Source organism: Pocillopora verrucosa, chromosome 7 (assembly GCF_036669915.1).
Source record: "Pocillopora verrucosa isolate sample1 chromosome 7, ASM3666991v2, whole genome shotgun sequence".
Taxonomy (NCBI): Eukaryota; Metazoa; Cnidaria; class Anthozoa; order Scleractinia; family Pocilloporidae; genus Pocillopora; species Pocillopora verrucosa.
The window spans coordinates 18,268,112-18,295,094 of record NC_089318.1 but is presented as its reverse complement, the minus strand read 5'-3'; the positions used below and the strand labels follow the sequence as shown (position 1 = coordinate 18,295,094).

The 26,983-nt window shown below is 37.5% G+C and overlaps 1 protein-coding gene and 1 long non-coding RNA gene across 4 annotated transcripts; one reads left to right on the top strand and one right to left on the bottom strand.

The window, feature by feature from the left end:
* Nucleotides 1-718: 718 nt before the first annotated feature.
* Nucleotides 719-22,715, top strand: LOC131780833 (calcium-independent protein kinase C-like). 2 transcript variants are annotated; one of them, XM_059097436.2, is made up of 16 exons: nt 719-1,181; nt 1,282-1,342; nt 1,693-1,846; nt 8,425-8,459; nt 9,028-9,128; nt 11,303-11,453; nt 11,916-12,055; nt 12,475-12,705; nt 13,339-13,512; nt 13,952-14,043; nt 14,141-14,203; nt 14,719-14,857; nt 15,646-15,726; nt 16,452-16,559; nt 17,690-17,830; nt 20,130-22,715. In XM_059097436.2, the coding sequence occupies exons 1-16, from the start codon at nt 864-866 to the stop codon at nt 20,286-20,288; spliced, it is 2,148 nt and encodes a 715-aa protein (XP_058953419.1). In that variant the 5' UTR covers nt 719-863; the 3' UTR covers nt 20,289-22,715. The 2 variants fall into 2 exon arrangements, with proteins under 2 accessions (XP_058953419.1, XP_058953411.1); XM_059097428.2 differs by having other exon boundaries at nt 12,457-12,705.
* Nucleotides 22,716-24,095: 1,380 nt separating this feature from the next.
* LOC131780895 (uncharacterized) lies at nt 24,096-26,791 on the bottom strand. 2 transcript variants are annotated; one of them, XR_010718143.1, is made up of 4 exons: nt 26,692-26,791; nt 26,409-26,429; nt 25,816-25,998; nt 24,096-25,211 (listed from the first exon to the last, which is right to left on the bottom strand). It is a non-coding gene; the product is annotated as an uncharacterized lncRNA (long non-coding RNA). The 2 variants fall into 2 exon arrangements; XR_009339917.2 differs by having other exon boundaries at nt 26,409-26,550; nt 26,692-26,789.
* Between the last annotated feature and the right edge of the window lie 192 nt (nt 26,792-26,983).

The following is a 26,983-nucleotide window of genomic DNA, read 5'->3' as shown; positions in this document are numbered from 1 at the left end:
TTACGGACATCCCACGCTAATTCTCAGTTGGTGCATAAACAGTTGAAAATTTTTTTTTCCCTTTTAAAGGCAGAACAATTTTTTCAATAAAATATGAACATATCCTCTTGACCGTTGCTACTTTTACATTTCCAAATTTGTCGCGTGTTACAAATCTTAGTAACGCTTTATAAGGAACTATCTTCATCTGTTACAGAGTTAGTACTGAAACAGTCCTCTTAGTATTTTTATCTGCCGATAAAGTAAAATCATGTTGTGCTTTAAGAATTTTTTTGTGCTGGCGTAATTGCCGGATTCAACGTCTCTCTCTTTATGTATTTTACGATTGCTTCTATTAAATGGAATGGAATTCTGACAACAATCTCTTTCAAGTGATAAATAATATTTGCCTAGAATCCCTTTTAATCCAATTTTCTGCTGAAAGGAAAATATTTGGAATACTTTTAGGGTTTTTCAGAGCTTCACACCTTGTTTACTCAGATAAATATTATGATAAACAAATAGATCAATTTTAAACATTTCATCGCTTTTGTGTTTTATTTCTTAAACACTTATTTCCTTCACAACGGAATCTCAAATTGCCGCACCCTTGCCGAAGAAGGTCGTGATATGCCGAAAATAGTCGAGATGATTCCCCGAACGTTCTCGTAATTTTCCGAAACTTCACGAGAGGACTGTGAATGACGGGAAATTCTTGTCCTCTTCCGCTGTGATTTCATTAGAATATTGTTATCATTTACTGGAGCTGAGTGGAATATTAGTTGTTTCGGCGTCGCGAACAAAGTGGGGAATGCCGAACTTCCCGTAGATTTTAGAAGTATTTCTGTATCATTCTTTGACGAAGGGAGCTTTTTAGCAGCAACATGGTGTTTACGGGTTCCGTCAAACTCACGGTGCTGGAGGCAATAGACTTAAAACCGGCGATGTTGGCTCAGAGAAGAGTCAAATCTATCGATCCGTACGTATCCGTTCATGTGGATGATGTTCATATAGCGCAGACGTCTTCAAAACCGAAAACTTCGACGCCAATTTGGAACGAGGAGTTTGAAAGTGAGATAGAAAATGGAGAGACATTAGGAATTACTGTATTTCATAACGCAATTATGCCGCCCGATCCGTTTTTGGCGAATTCGTCTGTGCCTTTGGAAGAGATCATCAAATCGGGAACCTCTGATATCTGGGTACGGTTAGGACGATTTGTTTGAGTTTCTCTTTCTCTAAAGGGACTTAATTAGTCACAGTGCTGTCTATTTCTTATGCCATTTTATCATGCATCTCCAGATTCCACTCGAGCCCGAAGGGAGAGTTCATCTCTATATCGAACTTAAACCGGCCATGCAAGGTAAGTTGTAAATTTTCATGTCGAGTTTCGAACCGTTTGTGATGTCTCCTGAATGAAACTTTTTCCTCAAAATACCTTTTCGTTATGCTATTGTTTTCATTTGAAAAACAACTTTCATGGTAATGTTTTGTTTTCACTGTCTATGTGTGGAATTCAAACGCCACGGAGCGAGCTTCGATCGCCGCAAGATGTTGCTTCGATTTAGAGCGACTTCTTATTCGTCATGCAGACTGTGTTACAGAACGACAAAGTGGTGATTCAGGGTCGCTAATAGCCGTGTATTTAAGTAATTCATGTTTCAGGCAAAGTGCAGTCAAATAGGAATCGTGTTTTGTTGTTATTGTCAACAGACAGAGAGAGGAAAGTGTTCAAGGAAAGGGAAGGCGGCATCAAAGGCCGAAGAGGGGCTGTACGTAGAAGGGTGCATCAAATAAGCGGCCACAAATTCATGGCAACCTTCCTCAGACAGCCGACTTTTTGTAGCCACTGCAAGGAGTTCATCTGGTGAGAAGGACATTTTAGTGTTTCAGTTTTCGTATTGTGTTCTTTTGTGGATGATTTTGCATGAAAATGATCCATAATTTACGCTTTGGTTGTGTGACTGAAAGCCAACGTGTCTACTACCATAACAAAAAGCAACAATGACATTTTCCTTTTCAGCTGGTCTGACCGATTAGTTTCCTTTTGCATTTGAATTTGATCCTAGACATTAAACGGATAGAGCAGATGCCCTCATGATAGCTTTTACTTGCAGAATGGCTTCTTTTGAAATTTTGCTCAATAAACGCTTTCTTTTGGAGTTACCCTGAGTGACAACCTTCTTGTGACTCACAATGAAGGCACGCTTGACATTTCTTCTCTGAGCTTTGAAAGTATTTGTTTACCAAGCAATATCATAACAGCTTTTACTAGGGTATTAAACATTTTACGAAGTCGCTCTTTCAGTACAATGAATCTTAAAAAAAACACGCTCTGAACTTGGAAGTGTCCTACTTCATTCTATTCGTGCAGAGAATAAATCACCCTTTTGCAAAGCTTTTGCACGCGATCTAAGTTACCCCACCGACGTGACCAATTTAAAAGCTTTGAACAAGAGGACACTGTACCTTAAGTCACAAAGAAAGAGTGAAAAGGCGGCAATAAGTTGAATGGAATAAGATTAAACCTATTAAAAATTAATCTATGTCTAAAAACCGTGGATAGCTTCCCGTTTCATTTTCTTGCGTGTGACTTCTCTTGTAAACACTTTTACGATAAATGAAATGCATAATTTTGTTTTGAATGCGTGGTTTGCGATCTTCTCTAGTCGGCAACCACATGCCTATTATTTGTTTTGCCAGGCATATCCACAGTTACTGTGCGACTAAGCCCCTTACAACGGCTTTGACACAATGATTATGTTTCAGTACGATCAACTTCGAGAGCAATTTTGCGAAATAATTTATTTTTCTCTTTGAAGCATCTTTTCACGCTATTGATGTACAGTAATTAATGTGAATGCAATTTTGTGTTATATACTTTTAATACTATTGTCTTTTTGTTGAAATTAAGAAACTGTTTGGTTTTTATGCCTCAGACTGTTACATCATGAGAAATTTTCAGTTCTGCCTTGATATAGAGATGAAGCAAATTTTGCAGAACTTTGCGATGATGTGAAGATTGCTTGTGAATTTGATTAATATAAACAAATTTGTGAAACCATTACTATCAGTGATATGGAAGGAAAGTTAAAGAATTTCAGCTGGTTTGAAATAATACCAAGTCAAAAAGATCTCTCGAGGAAAATTGGAATTATTTTTTCTATTCGAGGGTAAATTCAGTAAGCAACAAGGTAACTAAACTAACCGTAATTCATTTTATTCCAAAATTACAGAAAAATCTCTCAAAAGTATGAAAATTGTGTGAATTATGATCAAACATCAAAATATTTTTGTTAATGTATTTGATAATGAAGAAGTTGTCAGGTTCTAAATATGTTTATTACTTTGTGGAAATCATTGTATGTAGTGTAACAGTTGAAACAGAAGTATATGTTTACAGCTTCTCACTGCATGGGTGCAATCAAGGAAAGAGAAGCCGCGGTCTGCGCTTAAGTTCAAAGGACTGATTTCTATTACTGTTTTTGATTTAACCCGACTAAAGAACCCGACCTTCAATTGTATACCTTCGATCATGTTTACCTTAAACATGTCTGTTCGTTCTGCTGCATTTCTACAGGCTTGTCTCTTCTGGGGGAAAGGAGGTATTGGTAATATCAAATGAGTGCAAAATTGCTCTGGTATGACTGAGTAAAATTCTATTATTTTTCTTATTGTCATATGTAAATGAAATAAAATAATGACTTAGCGAAAGCGGAAGAGTCTTGCCAGCTAGAAATCACATGACTGCAAAAGAGCCAACGCGAAAAGGCCACTACCTGCCACGCATAAACTGGAGGAGCGAAAAATTTGTTGTTTACGTTTAGGATTACAGAATCATATTTTACTCTGTGTCAAATTACAATTGTAACAATAGCAAAAGTGAGTATACTGTAAGTGTAGTTTTAGGAAACACAGAATCTGTGTATCTTCCGTTTCAGTTTTATTTTGATTCTTACAGGGAAGTATCGATATATACTTGAAATAAAACCTGAATAGGCCTGATGTGGAATGATGACTGTGGAAGGACGCTTTTTTGGGGGGTTGAACATTAAATATTGTTCTCCCTTCATCTTTGACTTTGGGGTTGCATATTAGACATTTCTTTTCCCATAGTCTTTGACCATGAAATCGTAATCTCGAAAGCTGTTTTTGATGAATCTTGATCTTGACATGGAAATACCTTAACATGTGGTGTATTAGAGAAAGAAATAGAAGGAGGAAGTTAACAAACATATATTGCTCACCTCTGAGACTGACTGACTTGTTCAAAGTGCATTATAGATGCTTACAGAGAAAAAATGTTTTTGTTATCATTAGCTTTGGAAGTATTCTATGAAAGAGGAGAATTTTAATTCTACACTTTGTGAAAAGCTGTGGTTTATTGATATGCAACTGCAGAACCAGATCTTCAATTGTATACCTTCAATGATGTGTAGCTTAAATGTGTTTGTTCGTATTAATACAGTTCTAGATTTCAATGAAAAGCTGCTCAGGAATGACATTTGTAAATAATTTCACTTATACTTAGGGGGTTGTCAAGGCTGTCAATTCAAGCTCTGATCAAGACTTGTGACCTTTTGTAATAAAAGGTACAAACTCCAAGACTTGATCAACATGAGGCATGAAAATCAGGAGTTTCCCAGTTGACTTGGATATGTCTTTCTTCAGGGTTTGGATTATTAGGAAATAGCGTCAAGCATACAAGACATTCGACAATGAACCACATCTCACAATTTTTATTGCTTTGGAGGAGTTAAATTAATCTCCTGATTAATCGCAACCACTATTTTTGTCCTCACTCTAAATTTTAAAAAAAGAAAATTTTTTTCTTGTTTTTGAAATCTTGTTAATCCACTGATCCACTCCATTGCTTTGATGAAATTTTCATCACTTGTCTTTATTTTTTTGTCTTGTCATGTGATCAAACCTTGTATATGTTGTACTTTGGATGTTGATATTTAATAAGTTCTTTGCATTTCAGACATTTTATCTTAAAATCCTCAAGTTATCATCAAATGCTTTTCATTCAACTGATTTATTCTCTGGTTTTGCATGTTACCAATAGCATAACTAGTTCTTTCTCTAGGTAAACCACACGCAGCCAGTTATCCCTTAATTTTCTCTGATGAAGGGCAAACGCTTGAATAGTCAGCTTTACAATCTCTTTACAGTGGCCACTCAAAGTTGATGAAGCCCAAATTATTAAGTGTAATAGGCTTATTTTGTAGAGTAATCCTATACTTATCAGTAAAATTCTTCTTTATGCCCAGCTGCTATTGCAGAAGGTAGTATAGCATTAAAACTATTCCTTGTTTCTGGAGAGGCCTTTTAAGTTCAAATATTTCATCAAGATTATGCAAATTGTGCTTGGAAAAGAGTATACTAACAGCTGCTTAAAACTCTTTTTATCCTGAAGGTAATTTCACAATTGTTTTGTTTCATTATGTATGGCACAAAAATTCATGTTTTTAATTCTGCTGTTCTTACAAAAAGTGTTTTCACCCGTTCAGTTTTGAGATTAAAAGTTAGAATGTTGAAAACAAGCATGCTTTGAAATAGGGTGGTATTGTGTTGTTAAAAGCAATCTGAAGAAAGCTCTAATGCTTCAGTGCAACTAACTTTTGGTTAATTGAAAAATTCATATTCTGGTGGATTAGTTGTTTTTTGTAGAACCCTCAAAAGTACGAGAAACATGTATTCCATGTCTTCAATCAGATTGAGACATGCTCTTTCTTTATGCCAACACGAGTTGTTTCATTATCCTAGTTTGTGGGTTTGAAATCATCAGCCGACAACAGCTGCTCAAATATGTTCGTATGAGCCAAATATTATGCTAAAACCACAGTGGTTTTGGTAATTAAAAGCCTGATGATTTATGGAGCTGTGGTTAAGCTTTTTGAGCATTTTAATATCTTCTAATGGCCAGTGGTTTGAATGGGATCATTGCATTAAAGAGAAGCTTTTTCACAAGAGGCACTCTAAAACTTGAGCAAAAGAATTGTTGTTGTTGAATCGTTGGAAACAGGCAGTAAAATTGTGAATTTGTTATCAATATACCAACAGTTTTGTATTTCAGTGTTGCCTGTGTGGGTTTAGAAAAGGTTTTGATGTGAAACTTCAATGAAAAAGAGAGAGTCAGAGTTTGGTTAAAATAAGAGGGGTTTTTATGTCAAGATGTCTATTGGGCTAAATATGCCAGGTCTGTTGTGCAATACCTTTTTTGTAAAATCTTAATTATACACATTTTGGATTTTTTATTCCCATGTTTAATATTTTAACATTCACTAATTGTATGGACTCCTCTTCAGTCTAGACTTAGGTACTTTTCCCCTAATTTTACCAGGAACATGTTATGTCTGATTCATGTGATAAAGCTTTTTGAAAAAATCTTAAAATCTTAAAAATCCAAAACACATTTTGGATTTTTGTGGTTGCTTGAAAATTGCCCATTTTTGTTTTTGTGAATTACTTCTAGAAGGTAATTAATCCACCATAGGATTGTTACTTTGATAAGTTCAAAGGTTGCAAGAATCCAGTGTTCAAAGTTGCCACTCCTTTTTTTCATCCCAAGCTCATTTAGAGCAAGACATCTGGAGACCTCAATGTGGGATGCGTTGATTGTTATCCATGGGTACTCCAGTTTTATATGGAAAATAATAAATCTAATGTTAACTCTCAAAAGAACAGGAATGAAAAAATAAAGCCAAAAAAAAAGTCAGCGGCACAGGAAATGTGTGGTCACCCATCCATATAGTATCATCAGCCAATAGGGCTCGACTTAAGTGGAACACAAACATGTGGCTAATTTCTGTATCTGACTTTGACGATGCTCATGCAAATTTTTAACATGGTCTGCCACTTGCATCCCAAGTAATGGTTACAATGTAAAGAAAGTGAGACATTTTTGCAATTTGATTGAAATGAAACAAAGCAATTCTACCAAAATGGAAATAAAAAATATTAATAATTAAAATAATTTTTGTAGTGGTATTGATAGCAGGGGTATGAATGGTAGTAACAATAATGTTAATAATAATAATACTACATTTGCATTGATAAAGAAGATAATAATTATAAAGAGAATATAATACTTATGATAATGGTAATAATTGATATAACTAATAACAGTAATAATGATAATACTAATAATTAAAAAAATGACAATAATTATTCCAAAGGTAATAATTGGTATTAGTATACACCCCACAAGTGAATAGTGCTTTTAGCACATGCTGATTGGCTAGTTCAGAGGTGAATGGCAAGTGCTATTCACCTATGAGAAGCTGAAGAGACAAAATCACAGGTTGATGTTAATTTCCAACTATTTTTTGTTATACTGAAAGAAATAGTTTAAACTTATTTTTTTGGGTATCTGTGTGCTACATACTTTCACCTCACTGTCGCTGAAAGTGGTGGATAATGACAATGATGATAATGATAATGTTGAGAATTATGATATTGAAAATATTCACTGTGAACAAAGACTAGAATTTAAGCAAGGTGTACCTTAAGAGAGCTGTTTTGAAAATAGTAGCCTTTTTAGGCTTTTTCCCTGGTTATTATTATGCTAATGGATAAATAATTCAAGAATAATGTCGAGTGGCACAACCTTTTGTTGGAATTTTGATAGAATGCAACACAGTTGTGTTGTTTCAAAGAGGACACAATGCTCTGGTGTAACTGGTGATTAGCTACAGTTAAAGATTTTGAAACATGAATGGTGAAATCTACTCTCTAAGCATGTTCTATCAGGTTGTCACAGATCATCAACCTCCTTCTTAGCCATAACTTTAGGGGGGTTTCCATGGCAGACAGGGTTGCTGGTAGATCTACTTCATTGTAGCCTTCACTTAAATTTATATTTAAGTGAAGTGATATATATATTTAATCCTCTTCAAATTGCTTGACATCTAGGCAAGGCAACATAAATTGGAGTAGACCATGAAATGCAGAAAATGCAGATGCAATAGTCTAAACTTCTAGTTTATAGCCCAGACCTCTAAATGTCTTCAAAACTACCTGCCTTCTATTCAAAACTGCCTATTTGCACCAAATGTATTCAGATTGCTGCAAAGTTTATCTCTGTTTTTTTACATTGCCAAAGGAGAAAAATTTGACACTTCCCTCCCTCTCCCCTCGAGTCAGATTTTTCAAGGGTGTGGCCTGATTAGTTACATCAGTCAATTTTTTTTTTTCTATAACTCTTTGCACCCCAACATCATTATCCATATTCTTGATACTCTTCTCGAGGCATTTTCTTTGGACTGACAAGGAGACTTTTTTAACAATCAAAGCTTCCTAGTTTGGAAATTATTTCCTTTTTCCATTGATCATAATGAATGATTCAGCAGTATTAATTTGGTGATAAATAGAATTACCTGATGGTTACTCTTATGAGTTAAAGAGTTTACTGACTATCTGCCCTATTGTTTTACCTTTTAGGGGCGTCATTAACAAGCAAGGCTATCAATGCCAAGGTGAGACTTTCATCATTACTTGATAGATGAAAAAACTTTTGTTAATACTGTAGATTAGGGAAAGCTTGCAATACTTTTTTTGTTGACCGTGAAATAGCATCTTGAAAACACTTGTTTAAAAGTACAAGTTGCTGTTCTGGCCATCTGTAAATAAAGTTGAATTTTCATGTTCTTTTTCTGCTTTGCAAAAAAATTAATCCTTTAACTCTCAAGATCTCACAAGTAATTCTCTTTACTTCTCCCATACAGTTTTTGTGATGTTAGTTTGGAGAATTTGGTTTTGGATCAACTTATAATTCCCTAACTGATATTTTTCTATATTCTCATCACTTGTCTGCTTGTTATTTTATTGATATTGCAAGGAGAAATTCTTGGTCACTCATGGGAGTTAAAGGGTTAATTGATTTTGATATTACTCATTCATTCATTTATTCACCTATTTGTTTATTTTTACTTACTTATTCTCTTGTCTGGATGAATAAGAACTACTATTTATTCATTCAGTCAAGTTATGATTTTGATGCTTTTATTTTGTATGTCTTATTTTTGTTGTTGTTGTTGTTGACAGTTTGCACTTGTGTCGTTCACAAGAGATGTCATTTAGATATGGTCTCCCAATGCTCTAAAGAAAGGCAAGAGTCCCCAGAAGTTTTACCAGAAGATGACAAGGTATTGAATTGTGTAACACATATACACTAATTGTAGAAATTCTCACATGCTCTTTGGGGGAGGGAGGGGGGGGGGTCTTTATAAACTGTTGAATTTTGGTTTATTTGTGTTAAAGATAGGTGAATGAACATGAGACATTTAGAGTTAAAAGTTTATTTAGGATGAGTCAGTTAGTCTTTTAGTATATGTGTTGCGATGTGCACCCTGAAACAAGGGGTTCTCCAAAAAGAACTTGTGCTATGCCAGATGCAAAGAACCTCTAAAAACCACTAAAAAACCATTCTTTAGATGTGGCCAAAAAATGTGTGGAAATGTATTCCTCATCAAATGCAGCAGCACAATACCCTGAGGAAACTGTAAACTAACCTGGTTGCATTACTAAGCACAAAGAAAAATCAGTGGTTGTAATGATGTTTTTCAGGGAGTTGGAATACCAATATAACAACCAATACAAAAAAGAAAGTGATCAAATGTAAGACTGACCAACCTAGAATGAGATAATTTTCCTGCGAAATGCTTAAATAATCTGAAACTTCCATGATGACATGCGAACCTCTTCAACAGGCCATGAAAATATTCATTTCTGACCAATTCATTCCCATGTCACTCAAGCGTCAGAAATTCACTCTCTTATGAACAAATCAGGGTGGGCATTATCATTGTACTGTGTGCCTTGTCCTTTAAATCGCAGAGGTGATTAACATGTAAATTCTCCCTTTAATATCCATACATTATCCAGCATATTGGTATTGAGAATGAACTCTGAGAATGTGGCCAACCAGTTACTTATGGTGAAAATGGTTTTTCTAATTTCTTTTTATTTGAAATACTTATCGAAAAACATTGGGCAGCTTTTAAAGTAGCTTCTAGTTTTGTGATGAAGGCCAGTTAATGATGTGCTTTGCAACACCAGACAGTCATATTAATTTGATGTCTCAGACTGTGGAAGCAAGAGAACTCAATATATAATGGTTATTAAGTCCTTAAGATGGAATGCTCTGGAATCTGTCTCAATTTTTACCTCTTGCAAAACTTTATTGAAGACACTGGTGATCAGACAAATTACTTGTAACAGTGTTTTTGTTGCATGTAACTTTTCTTCCAAACGTTAGGACACAGGCATACACTTTGAGAGAACTATTCATTTATCCAGGAGATTATGCACCATTTGTGAAAATGACCTACACTTTGATTGTATTGTGCCGTCTGGGATTGTATTCTGCCACTGTCATATGCAGTGCGTTTTTCACTGGCAAATATCATATAAAATAGCATGACGTATAAATATCATAAAAACTTTGGCTAGACATTTTTATTGCTCATTAGGTGCATTAAGTCCAAGGTCATCGGCTGGTTTTAATCATTTGTCCAATCTTTTGTTATTAAAAAATGGTTTATATTGGCTAATGGCACTTACTTGTCACAAAATGAAAGTTATGAAAGAAAAACATACAATTAGCTTTTACCTAGATGAAAGCTAAATTAATTATTGAAAAAGCATGGAAATATGCAAACTAATTTACAAGACCTAGGAGGAGTATGGAACATAGAAATTTACTTTTAAAGATGAGAAGTAGTCCAGTTTTTTTTCTGAAAGATGCAACAAGTACTTATTTGCAGGATAGATCTTTGCAAAGGAACTGGCCATCAAGAATGTAAAATTTCTTTATTAGCTGCCCCCAGGAAGTTGTGATTATTATAGACTGTGTTCTTTAGGTGATCATCATTACTAGTTTGGTTGGCAGTGTTTCAGAATTTGTGGGAGAAACTGTGTACTGATCACTTATGGGAGTCAGCCCCACAACACTTAGAAGTGATTTGCAAGTAAATTCTCCATAAAATTTGAAATATCCAACAGAGCTGACGAGAATAATCAAACTTGTCAGCAAAAGGCTTTATCTTGATGTAACACCAAATTCTCTTAAATGTTGAACTAGCAAATGTCTAGCAGCTAAAAGGAGACTATAAGAAATTGGTGAATTGGAGTTGAAGGGATGAAGAGTTTCTAGAGAATTTGAAGACTGATGAGGTGTTTTTCGGGCCCTACCGCCTTAAAATGTCCCAGCAGAAGATCTTTTGCTTCACTACTGACCGTTGATAATGAAGTATTATGTTAAATAGAGGGGAATTTTAGTTTACAATTATTATAATGGTTTTTTTTTTTTTCCTGTTAGAGTGGACTTGGGCGGCAAAGTTCGATTTTTCGTCGGTTCAACGTTAATATCCCGCATAGGTTTAAAGTTCACAATTACAGAAAACCGACATTCTGTGATCATTGTGGTTCTCTATTGTATGGTATTGTGAGACAAGGAATGCAGTGTGAAGGTGTGTAAAGCATCTAGTAATGAGAAGAAATACTCATGGTTCTATTATCAATTTTTTTTTGTTAAGCTGCCAGATGACATCCTAAACTCATGAAATGGTGGCCAGAAACAAACCTATGGTTGCTAGGAGAGAAAAAACACTTTGGAGGACATTTTGCACTATCTTATGTAAAATTTTATGCAAATGGCTAACTAAGTTGCAGCATGACCACCAAGAGCAGGGCACCAAATTGGCAACTTTCACAGCAAATTTGTTTGCCAATTTATGTTATCACTCCTTGTGGTGTCCAAAACGGTTGCAGCATGGAGTGCTGCTGGTCTATTTTATTGTCTTAAAAAAACGCTGGCGGTGTGTTCCTTAGTTTTCCTCTTAATCTCAGATCTCCCAGCATATCCGGCCATTTAAAGAATCGTGATTTCATATTTTTTGCAACTCATTTGTTGTGATCCGTTCCTTTCCCAGCTTGTAAACTAAATGTTCACAAGAGATGTCACATGCGCGTTGCAAATAATTGTGGAGTGGATCCCAAGAAGATGGCAAGCTGTCTGAGGGATTTAGGACTCACTGTAAACAAGCTCTCAGAATCAATGAGAGTAAAAAAGGTTTGAAAATAAGATTTTTTTTTAAGTTGAATGAGTAATGAGAAATTTAACTACAACAAGCTTATTTCGCTCTTCACATCACCTGTCACCGTCACAAAGGCAAACTCATTAGGAGAATTTTTTGCAACTTTGTTACATCTGGCATCTGCGAGTTCTTAAAATGTTTGGTGGCGGCCTCTCCTCACCAGATCAGTGCAGAAGCTTTTCAAAGCCTTCCCCCACCTTCCACTGATCCAATCGTTGTTGATGAGTGCCTGGATGGCAACTTATGGTGGGCTTGCGCGGATTTGCCACAGGCGATATTCTAGCTTGGGGCTGGTTGCCCACAACGTCCCCTTTACCTTTAAAGCTGCTGCTCTACAGGCTCTCCTGCTCTCTTGGGTGATTAATAAATTTCTCAGTTCTCCTTTATCCAACAGCCATCAATCCAATATAATGGATCGGACAAGATGATACCTTACGATCGCTCTTCATCACAAATGGCACTCATGGATGCTCAGGAGAACGACAGCGACATTGGATCTTTTGGCTCACTCTCTATAAAACCTGACGACCTGGAAGCTTCCCCCGGAGCCAGGAGACGACAGAAGAAAATTGGCCTATCGGACTTCAATTTTATTAAAGTTCTTGGGAAGGGAAGCTTTGGCAAGGTCAGGACTAACTCCTCTTGTTCCAGTCATAAATCAGGGTTAAGATTCTCGTAGGTGATCTGCAATTTAAGCAATTCCAGAAAAGACGCCTGACAAACTCAAGGCTTTGACGGGATTCGAACCTAGGCCTCCCAGATAATAGTTGGGCGCGACCACCAACTGAACTACGAGGTCGCATCTTGGGAGGGAGGGATACCGATCAATGGCATACCGGCTAATGGCACTCTTTATAGAGTGCATTACCTCATAAAAAGCGATAAGACTTTAACTCTTTGAAGAAAATTTCATTAAGTTCGATTTCTCGTAAATTTTGGATTCTTTTTCCAGGAGAATAGACAATATCTTGTATTTTTAATTTTCAAGTGAAATTTTGCGCGAAGACATTATATCTTCAAATGTGAAGATAACGTGTTATCTTTAAACATGAAAAGGTCGCTGTTGCTGTGGTTTGATATAAAAATCGCCCTTTCGATGCAGCGTCTTTGACAGCTTCGCTCACTCGTGGAACTATTTTTCAACCCGAAGAGAAATTTCATATCTCCGCGCGGCCATGTAATATTCTCTTTATATTTGAATTGAATTTAACTGCTATCTCTCATTATATGGATATGTACTTTTTTTCTTGTCTCCCAGGTTTTGTTGGCTGAAAAAAAGGGCACGGATGAAATTTATGCCATTAAGATCTTGAAGAAGGAAACAGTTCTGCAAGATGATGATGTCGAATGTACAATGATTGAAAGACGAGTTTTAGCGCTATCTGCAGGTCACCCATACCTCACAGCCCTTCATTCCAGTTTCCAAACAGCGGTAAATAACTTTTTTTTATTTTTGCAAAACCAACCGAGTCTCTGTGCAGGCTGGGTTGCCCAGGGTTTTTGAGCGTTCGAGGAAATCCTGGAATACCATGGAAAACTCGATAAGAGTTGCAAGATAAAAATAACTAAATGAATAACTCTCTTTAGAGTTTTTACCTGGTAATTGATAGGTAAAAAAAAAAAAAAAAAAGGTTAAGCATATATTCGAGCCAATTAACTCACCCGGCCGGAATTTATCTCGGTCCCCACGGCATGACGCGACTAGGAGTGTTGCTACTCCTCCCTGGGTGGGATGCAAGACCATCGAAAGGTTACCCCCCCACCCCTCCCCTCCAGCTTTTCATCAGGCTTCCTTATTTTACTCCTAGGTGGAGAGAAGCATTGTGGGAGTTAAGTGTTTCGTTGATTTTGGTTCTATTTTTCCGTTTCAGGATCGGTTGTTTCTTGTGATGGAGTATGTGAATGGTGGTGATTTGATGTTCCAAATTCAAAAGGCTAGAAAATTCAACGAGAAGAGATCTAGGTACCCGCCGGCCATGGTTAATTCTATGATTTTCTGTCTAAAGTCTTTTATTTTTCTGACAGGCACATTCTTAAGTGAATTTTTATTGCATATGTAGATTTTACGCTTCAGAGGTTGTACTGGCGCTTCAGTTCCTTCATAAGAATGGAGTTATATATAGGTAGGTAACATTTCATTTGTTATGAGTAGCCATTTCTTTTCTTCTCTTATAGAAGGAATTTCAGAATACTGTGCTCTAGCAATTCCGGGCGCAAAAGGCGACTAAATGTTGTCCTTTGGCGACTTATACAGCTTAACCCTCTTTGAAAGCTCTGAAGAACTGAACACCCCAGGCGTCTGAGATCAGAGCCTTCGAGCACTAAGCGATTCTACGAAGATAGCTTTGCCAAACGAGTGCTTCCATAATCAAGAATTTGGATATGTATTGCGTTAAGGAATCAGTAGACACTCATTTGCTTCATTTTATCTCTCGTCACCATATCACCCCTGAATCACATATGAAGGTCACGAGAGTAAAGAAAGTGATCACCAACTGAAGAAGCTTTTGATTGTTAAACAAATTCTCCTTGTCGGCACCTTAGGAAATGTATGCCGAACAGTATGGAGAATTTGCATACTGATCTTAGGGTGTAAAGAGTTAAACCATCTCTTAACAACTGGATTTATTTCCAACAGGGATTTAAAATTGGATAACGTACTACTAGACAGAGATGGTCACATCAAGTTGGCTGATTTTGGAATGTGTAAGGAACGAATGAAGCCGGGTGAATTTACAAACACATTCTGTGGAACGCCGGATTACATTGCTCCAGAGGTGAGACTGTTTTGGAGTCGTTCTTCTTAGTAGAAGTTGCTATCGGGGATGGGGACTTTCCCGAAGTTAGCTTTATAATGATGCGCGTTACCCCATAAAAAGTGTATTTTACCCATGAGTAGTACAATCTCTTCTCAATAAAAAACAAAAACGTACGTTTCACAAAAATCTTCGATCGACTTTGAGCCTAAAGACGCCTATCCGTCGATTATGGCATCTGGTCGCAAACTTGAGCGCCTTTCCTTACAGCAATTTTTTATCACGCTCGACTATTGTTAACCTTATATAATTTAGTTCTTTGATTGAGTTGCTAATGTAAATTGGCCACCGTGAAGAGTTTCTAAGCTGATGTTTCAAGCGCTATCCCCTCGTCATAGCAAGTAAGCTTAAATTCCCTAGATGGATTTTCTTTGTTTGTTAAGTTTTGGCGGGAAATTAATATCATTCTTTTGGGGTGTTCCGTAACCTGCGTTCTTACTCCCAATTGTGAACGCGTTCTTATCGTAACAAGTAAATCCGCCCCATTTCTAGCTATTATTGCACAGTAGAGTGAATAGACCTTCTGTTGTTGGGACGTATGTGACTTGTAATGTCAGCCGCTTTTATTAACAGCAACCTTTCGTAACCACTTTCTGCTAGATATAAAGTATTTTTATTTTCTCCTTCGCGTTTCGGATGCACTTCGTAAATTGGTCTTGTGTTAGGTACTGTTTCACTATAAAGGATGATTTAGTGGTAGGAATCCTGGCTGGTTCACATCAGTGAATTTCTATTCCTATTTGTCTCAGATTCTTCAGGAAAAACCCTACGGATTCTCTGTTGATTGGTGGGCCTTAGGAGTCCTTATGTACGAGATGATGGCAGGACAGGTAAGAGAAAACAGGTTTTACTTTTAATTTAGTTAGGAAATTTACCAAAAAAGAAAACTTTGGAAACTCTGAGTATCGGAACCCAAGAAATTTCGACTATTATAAGTTGTGATGGGAATATAGTGTTTATTTGTTTGTTTGTTGATTTAAGTAGAACTCGACAGATTTAACAATCATTAAAATCTGTTCGGGATCCTCTCGTCTCGCACAGCGTCCTCTTCGCTCAACTTTAATTAGCAGGTCATCTGCAGGTCGAAGTAAACTGGGATCGTAAAGGTTTTGCTTCACCCTTTACACCCTTATATCAGTAAAGTTATTCTCCTTACTGTTCTCCTGACATTCTCTAAGGTGCTTATAAGGATAATTTGTGTAACGATCAACAACTTCTTTAGCTGCTGATCATTTCCTTTATTCTCATGACCTTAATGTGTGATTCAGGGGTGATATTTTAAGAAGAAATTAGATGCTAGTCACTCTTACCGCTTTAACTCGTAATTGGCCCCAATTGTCACGTTAGGCGAGTTGTAGCCTGTCACGGCTAATCGCAACGTTACTGATTTCTCTTAAGCCTTTATCGTCGAGTTTTAATTTGCTCATCTGCTTGCAAAGACTGTTGGACTGGAAACACCAACTTGTACTTTCAATATTGTAACCGAAGTATGTAATGGGTTTGGGAAGAGAAGCAGTAATTGCTTAGTTTTCAACGTGTTATCTTTGTTTCTCAGCCACCATTTGAGGCCGACAACGAAGACGACTTGTTTGAGTCCATTTTAAACGATGATGTGCTCTACCCAGTGTGGCTCTCCAGAGAAGCTGTCTCAATACTGAAAGGGGTAAGAATTCTGCAATATGTACACCTCATGTATGACAATACATTTTTGCTGCCGTCATTGTGAGAGGTGGATCTAGGGGAGGGATCCGGAGGGGCACGCCACCACCCCCCTCTTATTTTGGGTAAAAAAAGAGAGAATCGCAGAAGGAAGAAAAGCCGACAGGTTAAGCGACCAAAAACCGCCCTCCCCCCCTTCCCCCTTCCCCTTAACTCAAGGTCTGGATCCGCCACTGATCATTAACATTTTTCTTCATTAGCATACGTAGTTTCGGGTGACAGTAGTCGAGTTAAGGGATACATCATTTAGAGAATTGAAGAAGCGTCTCACTGTTTGAAACATGTGAAATTTGTATCTTCTTGTTATTGAAACTCTTTGAAATAATCGCCATCATGAACGGTCAACTTTCTGGGTGGCAAAAATGCTAACGAGCCTTTATATTGCTGGTGAAATTTTTAATTTTTGTGGCTACTGCCTCTCCTCGGAGGCGAAGCCACAAATGTCGTCGAGATGAGCGAGTGAGGAAGAGTAAGAACAGAATTCTGATCTCGACCCAGTTCTGACCCGATGTTTCACGGTGTGACTTATTGTTTGTTTCGGAGTGTCCATGTAGTTGACATTCGCACTCGATACACAGTTGAGTTCTCTCCTTTTGTGATGTTTGGCTTATAGGCACCAGCGCATTATGTTTTCAGTTCTTGCCGCGACACTACAGAAGACAGCAGAAGACGATAAACATTTCACAATCATTTCAGGATTGCGCGCGATTGAAAACAAAAGTTTTCCCTGCAGAAATATCTTAATAAGTGTGATCGGCGCTTTGTGAAACTCAGAGGAATTTTTTTGAAGAGAGCATTTTACCGTTTAAATCAGGAAATTATGTAGGTCAAAAGATAAAATCTTTTCAGTTCTTTCCGTAATACTACAAGAGACGATAAACGATTAAACATAATTAATAGTGGCATCCACCGACGCGTGAAAGGGTGAAGACTTTTACCTTTTCTCAATCTCTTTTTTGGTTCAAACGTTCAAGCGCAGTTTCACGCATGCTCTCTTGGCCTGGTACAGCTGAAGCGCTAAGCTAAGGAGATATTCTAGGACCCAAAGTCTAACTCTGCTTTGTTTCTTTGCAGTTTATGACGAAAAATTGTTTGAAAAGGCTTGGCTGCACGGCGAGTGGAGAGCAAAGTATTCTTGATCATCCGTTCTTTAGGGATGTCGATTGGATCAGATTAGAAGCGAGGCAAATAGAACCTCCATTTAAACCGGATATAGTAAGTATAAGAGGCGATTGTCCAATGATTTACGTACTTTTCCTTTGTGGTGTAGTTTTGGGGAAAAGGTCCAAAAAAACTGCTGAAAGTGGAAGTTTTTTAAACAATGAAACTCACAAATGTGAAAGTTTTCGGGACGAATTTGTATTATTTAGATGACCAAGATTTCCTTGATGTAGCAGTTTTATATTGAATGTGGAGAGTATTCCGGCTTTACTTTGGTTCATCTTTACTTCACTCTGTGATTGGTTCAGAAGACTCGCGCTTCCTTCTTAACCAATCAGAGGCAAAACCTTAACCAACTGCGACTCGGCCACTCTCGTTTTCCCGCGCTCCAGGCAGTTGGCGTATTTTTACTCGGAGTTCTCATTGCCCGGTAGTGATGTTTTCTTACGCCTTAACTAGTTACGGTAAATGCTAACAAATCCACAAAATACGCAAAGTTATAGTATGTACATGCATTATTCAAGCCATACGTTGGACATTTTTTCGCGCTTTTGTCTCGGGCTGAGTTATCGACATGCGTGCGAATTCTTTGAACTTGTTCCATACAGGAAACGTTTTTTTTCCTAATTCAACTTCGAAAAGAAAAGATTATTTGCTACTATATTGTGGCTGGTTTGCTGAAGCATCGTCCTCTGTAGAGCAAGAAACCGTGTGTCCATATTCGCTCACACACTATGAAAAAGTCCTTTAGAACTCGAAAGAAGAAAGTGCCATTGTGACAAACCGGTCTACTTACAAATTAGTGGAGTGACAGATTTTTCATGTCTCGTCTTCGGCAACTTTGTAATCTTCCCTTTGCCCACTCTCTTGGCCAAGCTCAGTTTTTTGTTCATGCTTATTCCCTTTCGGGATACTCATAAGCGAGTTCATTCCGTGAGCGCTGATGTCGTTCTCTTCGGAGAAGGTCGCGTATTCCGAAGCAAACTTTTTGTACTGCTCGTTTTTCTCGCCCTCATCGTGGACCGCTTTCTCCATCTCTTTCTGAAATTCCCTTATGGTTTCTGTAGAGGAACGTGCCGATTTTAGCGCTTCGAAGCTTTGGTTTAGAATCAAGCATCTGTGCGATGGAATACCTTCAGGATCTTGCTGGCTTGGTGGATTTCCATCCAAAGTGCTAAATCGCCTGGTTGCTGTTTTTTTCATTTTGAATTTCTTCTTAATTTTTAGCGGTGTAAATTTAGCCGCTCATCTTAAGCTTAGAAACTTCCGTCAAGAGATTTGAAGAGTATTTTGTGGACGTTAATTGGAGCGTTTGTTGCGTCATAAACCAATCGTTTCGCTTTCGTTTCATATCCGGTTGAGTCATTTTCATTGGTTATTACGTACGCGCGAAGGTCAAGGCTTAATCGATAAGTGACACGGTACAAGTCTCAGTGGAGGTACTGGGACTAGCCCTGCGGAATCTAGGTACATTTGGACGCGAACTGGGAAAAATTACGTCCAGCGCACGTAAGTTAGCGAGACTTCCCAGCGAATATTCCATAAAAGTAATGCGAAGCGGGCGATCTCTCTTTTTCAGTCAGCTGTCTTTTCAATTTGTCATCGCTTGGCTAGGGAGAATAACGTCTTTCGTAGGAACTTAACATTGGAAAGATTACCTCGGAAAGATAAGTCAAACCTTAGAATAACAGATAGTTTTTCCTTCTGCTCAGTAGCAAGCATGAACTCGACCCAGTTTTTGTGGGTCGGGCAGGTTCAAAAATCCTGTAGCGGCATGTTTGTCTCCGAGAGCCAGCTAAACCCAGCCCTTCACTCCCTCTTCATACCTCTTCTTAAGCACCGTTCGACGCTGTTTTGCTGTGTGCGCCAAGCACGAGTCGTCTGATTGTAAAAAGTTTGTGATGTACTTTGTCTTTGACCTGTGAATGGTAAATGACAAATTGATCCCCACCCGGAACTGAATCCAAAGGCAATTAGTGCGAAAGGAAGGCCTGAAGTAAGAAAGAAGGTGCCTCCTTCTTTTGTTTTGTTTTGTTTTCGTTTAGATACTCCGCCCGGGTGCAAGGGTCTAGGCAGATCCTGGCAAACCTTTGTCCGACTCTTCTTAAATCTTCCCGCAGGGGGAGGACGCGCATCCTGCAGCGCTCATAATGATGGCCTACTTGTAAGCTACCTAGCAACGAACCTAAATCTTGGGAACGAGCTAAACTGTGAAATTTTTGACAAATTTTTGCTAGAGTCTGTTGGCATGTTAGCTGTTATACAGCACGTGTTTTAGACTCCATCTGCTATGTCAAACTTCTAATCGTAACACAGAAGCCAGTTTAACGTGTTTTTTTTCTCCCCTTTGCAGCGTTCGAGAACAGACGTACGGAACTTCGACACGGATTTCACAAGAGAAGACCCAAAATTGACTCCTACTGACAAGAACGTCACCGCCAACATAAACCAGGAGGAATTTAAGGACTTCTCGTTCGTCAACCCACTGTTCGTGAGCGACAGACTTGTGTAACAGCTGCATAACTTTACATTGTACATAGATAAAAACAGCATGAAATGAAGAAAATTTGAAATTCTATCGCGAAATGAAAAAATTTTTATCTTTTAAGAACGTGATCCAACAAGTGTATTTTTTAGATTTTAAATAGCCGTGATCTGTGCGCGCTGAAGTGGTAAAGTTGCGTGATCTGTAGCTGTGTAGCAGCCATTTACTGCGAAGTGGTTTCAGCGAGTTACAGCGCTTTTTCTTGTCACGCAACACCTCTTAGTACTCTAGGCGTGGCGGGCGTGCGTTAGGGGAACCACATGTAATGTATCGTTCAACACAGAAAATTCCATATTCGTTCTATACGTAAAAAGCTGAAGTTAGACTTCAATCATGGTAAATAACATTTGATTTTGTTTTTAATTGCGAAGTTATAGCGTAACGTAACGGTTAGATTTACGTAGGATTTTTATTTTTCATTCGAGCTTTGCATTATCCAGTCAATTTGTGCAAAGTAAAGTAGATTTTTATCGCAACATTCTTTACAGTTATTAATGAACGGTCAAATCTGTAACGTCAAAGCGCTTGTGCTTGTCCAAGTCGATCTTCGTTAGGAAGTCGATAATAGAAAGTTGAACTCGAAGTATTCCTAAGCCCGCCAACGTTTTCTGAACCTGTACTTGGTTTTCGTTTCTTGTCCGATCAAAACACACGTTTCATTTCGTTGAAAAGGCGGCGAAGTCTTTCCAATTTGACGTACAATTATCAGTTATTTTGATTGGTTAAGAAGCTCAGAAACTCATTAAAGGACGTAAAACATTTCTTTGTATCAGTAGAGTCATTATGAAAGTAACGGCTGACAAGATTATTTTTTCGTGAATGACTTGTGGACTTAAACAGATCATCTTTAAAAGTGTTTTACTCGACGAACGCTTCGAAGAAAATAACAGGCTTGTTAAATTGGGCGACGAGGATCGACTTGTACTTTTTTATTTTTGCTTGTTGATGCATCGAATCAATTTTGAGTTATTTATTGTGCATAATTTCAAAGAAATACTATCTTCACGCGAACCAGTTTCATTACTATAAATTAGTTTGCCACCGTAACTTTTTATTTGTTAAAGTATTGTTACTGTGGATAATCCTTAATACCCGTGTAATTTTAGGTAAAGTACTTTGTATCTGATCCAAAGGTTGAATTGTTTTTCGCTAGAAGAAAGATTTTAAAATGTACAGAATTGACTCATCCCTAGTCCCCAGGTGTCCTCGCCAGCACGGTCAAACCTGGTCCTTAGTAAACTCTGACGTCACCGAAGGAACGCTTCTCTCGTGCGTTTTGGTCACAAGACTCTGCATGGTTCCGTACAGTAAGCAAAACAGTACGAAACGCTAAAGAACCAGGCCTGATTCATGGTTATGAGTAGACTTAATTCCAAAGAAAGAGTTAAGTTTTTTAACTATTTCGTATTATTTGTGATTAATCTAAGGCTCTGCTGGAATGATTCAGTTTTACCTTCACTTTTTAACATCAATTTATAAAGAAACAGACAGGGACTTAAAAAGAGAACACGATTTTCATCCAGAGGATAGTGTTTCGTTAAAAATTCAGATTCATAGAACTTGCTCTCCAAAAATTATAAGGTAACAAGAAAATAGAATTGACAATCAGGCCATAGGATTGAAATCTTTATCGATGAAACCGAAACTTGAAAATGTGGATGAGTCAAAATGATAACCGCCAGTTGTAAAGGATTAATGCAGAAACGCGCAGATACATTGACTTTGTTGAGAGATGCGTTTCGTCCTGAATTTGATCTGATCTGAAAGGCACTTAAAGTGAAACGGACACTCACCCGCCATTTTCATTATCTTGAGATATTTTGCGAGTGTTTTCCAGTGAATAGTGAGATTGCGTAGAATTAAAGGACTCGTGGTAGCCTTGACCCTTTAACTCCTGAGTGACCAAGACAGAATTTCTCCCTACAATATCAATACAATATCAACCAGATAAGTGATGAGAATAAAGAAAAATGTCAATTTTGGGATAGTTGATCCAATACTAAATTCTCTGTACTAACATTATAAGAATTGTATGATCGACTGTAAGGAGAATTACATATTTGATCTGGGAGTGAAAGGATTAATGATATATTCCCTGTTTTTCGCCATTTTCGTGGGTTGTTCCATGTGTTTACATATCTTTGCCATCACTTTTTTAACTGCCTGATGAACGGAACAAGAAAAAATTTAGATTTAAATTTGCCGTGAGCTGGGCGTCAAAGACTGTTAACTGCTGGGTTGTGGAGTGTAAAAATTTCTATCTTCTGCAAGCTTTACAGCTTGCCAAATTTTTTAATCATTTTAAAAAGTCATTAGTTCTTTTGAATTTCATCAACATTTATTCCTAGCTCAGTATGTAAAATTACTTTAATAAAATTAAAAATTCAAACCACATCAGCGGCTTGCTTTTTATTGCGTCCTCTTCACAGCAAGAGAGTTAAAGGGTTTCAGTTGTTAGAGCTCAATATCAATTAAACTTTCAAATCTCTCAAGTGATGTACATGTAACTTCTCGTTGCAATAGCGATACATTATTCAGTAATCAGGTTTTGAGAATATGTGAACTTATCAGCCGGAAATTGACTTCTCTTGAGGTACGATATAATTATTTTGGCTTTTCTCTCCCCGGGCACAAACTACGTCAGATCTGTCTGCACTCTATTGAAGAAAGACCTGATTTTTGCTTAAATAATGATGATAATAACAAAATACGCAATATATTTGTCACGAGAGGACGACAATGGAGAAATAAATGCCTTTACAAGATTCATGATTTGTTGAGTGTGCCGATCATATCTTTCTGGATTGGATTGCTCGGTGCTATCTCTAGATGAATGTCTGATTGAAATTAATTATGGACGATTTTTTGTATGTTTTCGATGCATGGAGAAAGTGATCTTGTGGAGTCGTTTGTGTTTGGCTAAGGACGAATTCAGATACCATCGTTGGCATGTTTATATGATTTTGTTATCTGGAATGAATGATTAGTGATCTACTAACGACGAAAATATATCAAGTCGAAGGAACAATTTTGGTCTCGGTCCGAAATTTTGTCAACAAAATAAACACATACCGCTTAAAAAGATGATAATACGGACCACGTGGAAAGCTGTCAATTGTTTCTCAAATGTTGCGCATGTTATATACCTTATGGTATTCTCGTTTACATCTACATTTTCATCTATTTTTATTATGTTGGTGAAATCTGTACAGACATCACACTCGCGTGCAAAGTGAGAAGACTATATGAAGGCTTGAAATTATATTACGATCGATTTTCATCAAGAAATGGGCCAGGAATATTCCTAAATAGTGCAAATAATCGTGAAAGCTGATCGCGGAAAAGCGATTGCGTGACGCTCGGTGAGTTAGAAGATGACGTTATCACATACCAGACGAAAAAAAATTTAAAGATTCTCAGTCTGCATTTTTTACCCACTCTGCAGTCTGCAGTGGGTTAATTCGACATTTTCGTTCTTTTCCGCATTAGTACTCTTCTTTCCTTTTATAAGAATGTAGACATCATTTACAATGTTTCAAGTAAACCACCCACCCCCCCCTCCAAAAAAAATCTTGCATGCATTGCATGCCTATGTTTTTCTCAAAGTCGCCATAATTGAGGTTTGACCGCGAACATATCTGTGTATGAAGAAGAGTAACTTCAAAATGAGGGTTTTCGTAGACTAAATCTAAAACCTTTACATGAGCATGCAATTCTGCACGCTGTAACTTTGTTGGCGTTAGATTATCTCTATCAGCTATGACGGATATAAAATCTTCCTAATCTCATAAACTTCTTTAAACATAGACCCAGGAGAGCGAACTTTATACCTTTGAAACATTATAAGATTAATACTTTACTTTAAATGGAAATGTCTAAAAGATAAAAATTATTTTGGTCGTTTATCAAAATGAAATTGAGTATTTGATTGACGTAAGCCTTTTGAGAAGAGGGACTAGCCTATGAGCACGGACGAAAGTTCTAGATGGCAGTGATATCCCTTTGCACTCACGATCGGCTGTAATCCCTTGTAAAACGTCTTATCGGTGAACTAAAGTGACGCAGAAGGTGGAAATCTCTCTTCTCTATACAAAAATTTTAGAATCTTTCATTGTTCCTCCGACGTCTGCCGTCCTAACGACGCAGTGAACTCATATTGCTCTTCAGCATACAACCTCATATCGTCAAAACACAGCTTGATGCTCAAAGTCCACATTATTACAGCTAATCTCACTACTAATTCCGTCGGTTTAATTTCCGCCGTCTTATCGCGGTTTTAATGAAATAAGTCATGTGCTCACTTGCAGATGAAGTTCAAGTGCAGACAAATTAAGAGTTGAGCTGTAAATAAACAATTGAATAAAAAAAAGGTCTGAATATACCGAGGCTTGAACGGGATACAAACTCCGGCGTGTTTTCAAGATACAAGTTTGGCGCTAGTACAAACTAAGCAACTAAACCTCGCGTAAGAAGTGACACATATTTTAGTGGGTTCTTCGTCCTCGTAGAAGAAAGTAAATGCAATATGATATAAATCATAGTTTCATTAACGGATGAACTTCGACCTCTCTTTGAATCCTCATTTGGAAAGTCCAGAGGTTAAGAAAGACTACCTAGTTGAGCTCCTGAAAGAAAATCGGAGACGCTTTCGACTCGAGGGTGTTTATGTACACCGTTTATGTATATGGGAATAGATTACAGTGAAACCAGTGATAGATTATAAACCGGAAAAGATTACAGTGAAACCAATCTTTAAAACTGTTTTCACACCTAGAGGGTGCAACGATCATCAAGTAACTTCCAAATTCGATTAGGTTAACATGCTTCAAGCTCAGTTGTCTGTTCTCTTGATCAGCTTGAGTGTGTTGTCTTGCATAGCACTGAATTCCCCTATCGAAATACAAGGGGATATATGGTAGTTAGGAAGAAGAAATACTTATTTGATCTTAGGAGGTGTGGGGTTAGGCGAAAGTACACAGGATCCTTTCTAGAAGAGTCTGCTGTTGCAAGGTGTCTCAAGCTGTTTTAAACAGATCTTAGTTTGTGGATAAACATGGTGGCTCATTGATTTTGATAGAAGCTAAATCAGACACCATTGTAAAACTGCAATGGAATCCAAGTATATAAACAAATCTTTACTGAATAAAACCACTTGAAGTGTCTGCCCTCAATCATCTTTCTTCTCTGCCTTCGCTATTTTTGTAAAAGATGGCTTTTCACGTCTGTTCCTTGTTTTTGATCACGAGCCTGCGGGAAGCTCTTGTTAGTCTTTTGAAACGCGTCTCTCTTAACAATACTCTAAACTTTGATGACTATTTCGAATAAAGCCTCATTGATCTCTACAAAACGCAGTCCTTCGTATTTGAGTCTCCAAATACGCAAAATTTCAATTGGCTTCCGCCGTTGAAATAAAAAACTGATCCAAAGCGAAACTTTTGTGGGCTCAAATGATGTTTCAAAACTACAAAACGCGTATACGATCGAAACTTCATACCCTCCTTCTTGTTCGAGTTGGAAATTGTGTCACGTAACTCCATGGGTGGTACTCGGAAAGAAACTTTAGTCAAGCTACATTTCATAGGAAGAAAAACTTACAAATCAGGCTTCATAACCGCCATCTTTTCTCGCTTACTCTGTAAACAGTAATTCCGCAACGTTCGTGATCGGCAAGGTTTATCTATGGAAAAAAGCCAAATAACTCAGGTAAACAATCTGATCGAGTCGGTTTAAAAAGAAAAGTCCATAGTTCAAAAGTCTCAGGTTATGTTTTTAAAAGGAATTTGATCAGGGTTTCTATCTATATGGCGGCTATGTCTGAGAGATAAAAAAAAAAGGAAAAGAGAGATTGGCCCTTACCTAAACATTCGCACATGCCCTTATCTATCATATGCGACTGAAATGACAAGGAGACCGAAAAAAAGATTCTTTTTGCTCTAGTTACTTATTGTTGGTGATAATAATTTAATCAGGCTAATGATAAACGAGATACATCATGGAAGAGATATCTCTTTTTCAATTTTTACAGCTGAGAGGAAATCGTTCTTTGTTTTAAGTAAATGACTCGTGCTGCTAAATAACCACACTCACGTTTGATATTTCCTCCTGACTCTGTTTCCGGAAAATAAGAGAAAAAGAAAATCGTTGACCTCATCAGTGAAACTGTCTATTTCGGAAGGCTATTTTTACCGTCGTGGTAAAAATCGAGCACGTTTTGGCAAAACAAGTTAACCTAAGAAATGATTTAATCCTGTTAGACATTTCAACTGTGGTCAAGTAGGTTATGTGCTCTCATACCTACCTCAATCCCACCGCCCATGAAATGACAGTCACCTGAAAAAAAAAAAAAAAAACACCAAAACCACCAACTTACTGGAATTATGTATGATGAACGAAAGTATGATAGCCTCTTGAAAACGTAAGACTGAAGTTCCTCTCCTCAGTTTGTCAGCCGACAAACCCTTATCCCAGTTTTAATCTCAGCACGGGAACGTTTCGTTTGCATCTGTTTTTATTAGGAGGGAAACGAGGTCAATATCAGTTATATAATAATAATATTATTTTGGAAACAAGGGGTAGAAAGTATCTGCCGTTTCGTAGAAGTGATAGTTTGCAACTACGTATTTTAAGTAGGTTCGAAAAAGGATTAAACTTTGATTGAAAGG

Coding starts and splice junctions, on each gene's coding strand:
- LOC131780833 (XM_059097428.2), top strand. CDS start 864: ATGGTGTTTACGGGTTCCGTCAAACTCACGGTGCTGGAGGCAATAGAC. Junction 9,129..11,302: donor TTTTACCAGAAGATGACAAG/GTATTGAATTGT, acceptor TTTTCCTGTTAG/AGTGGACTTGGGCGGCAAAG. Junction 16,560..17,689: donor CTGTCTCAATACTGAAAGGG/GTAAGAATTCTG, acceptor GTTTCTTTGCAG/TTTATGACGAAAAATTGTTT.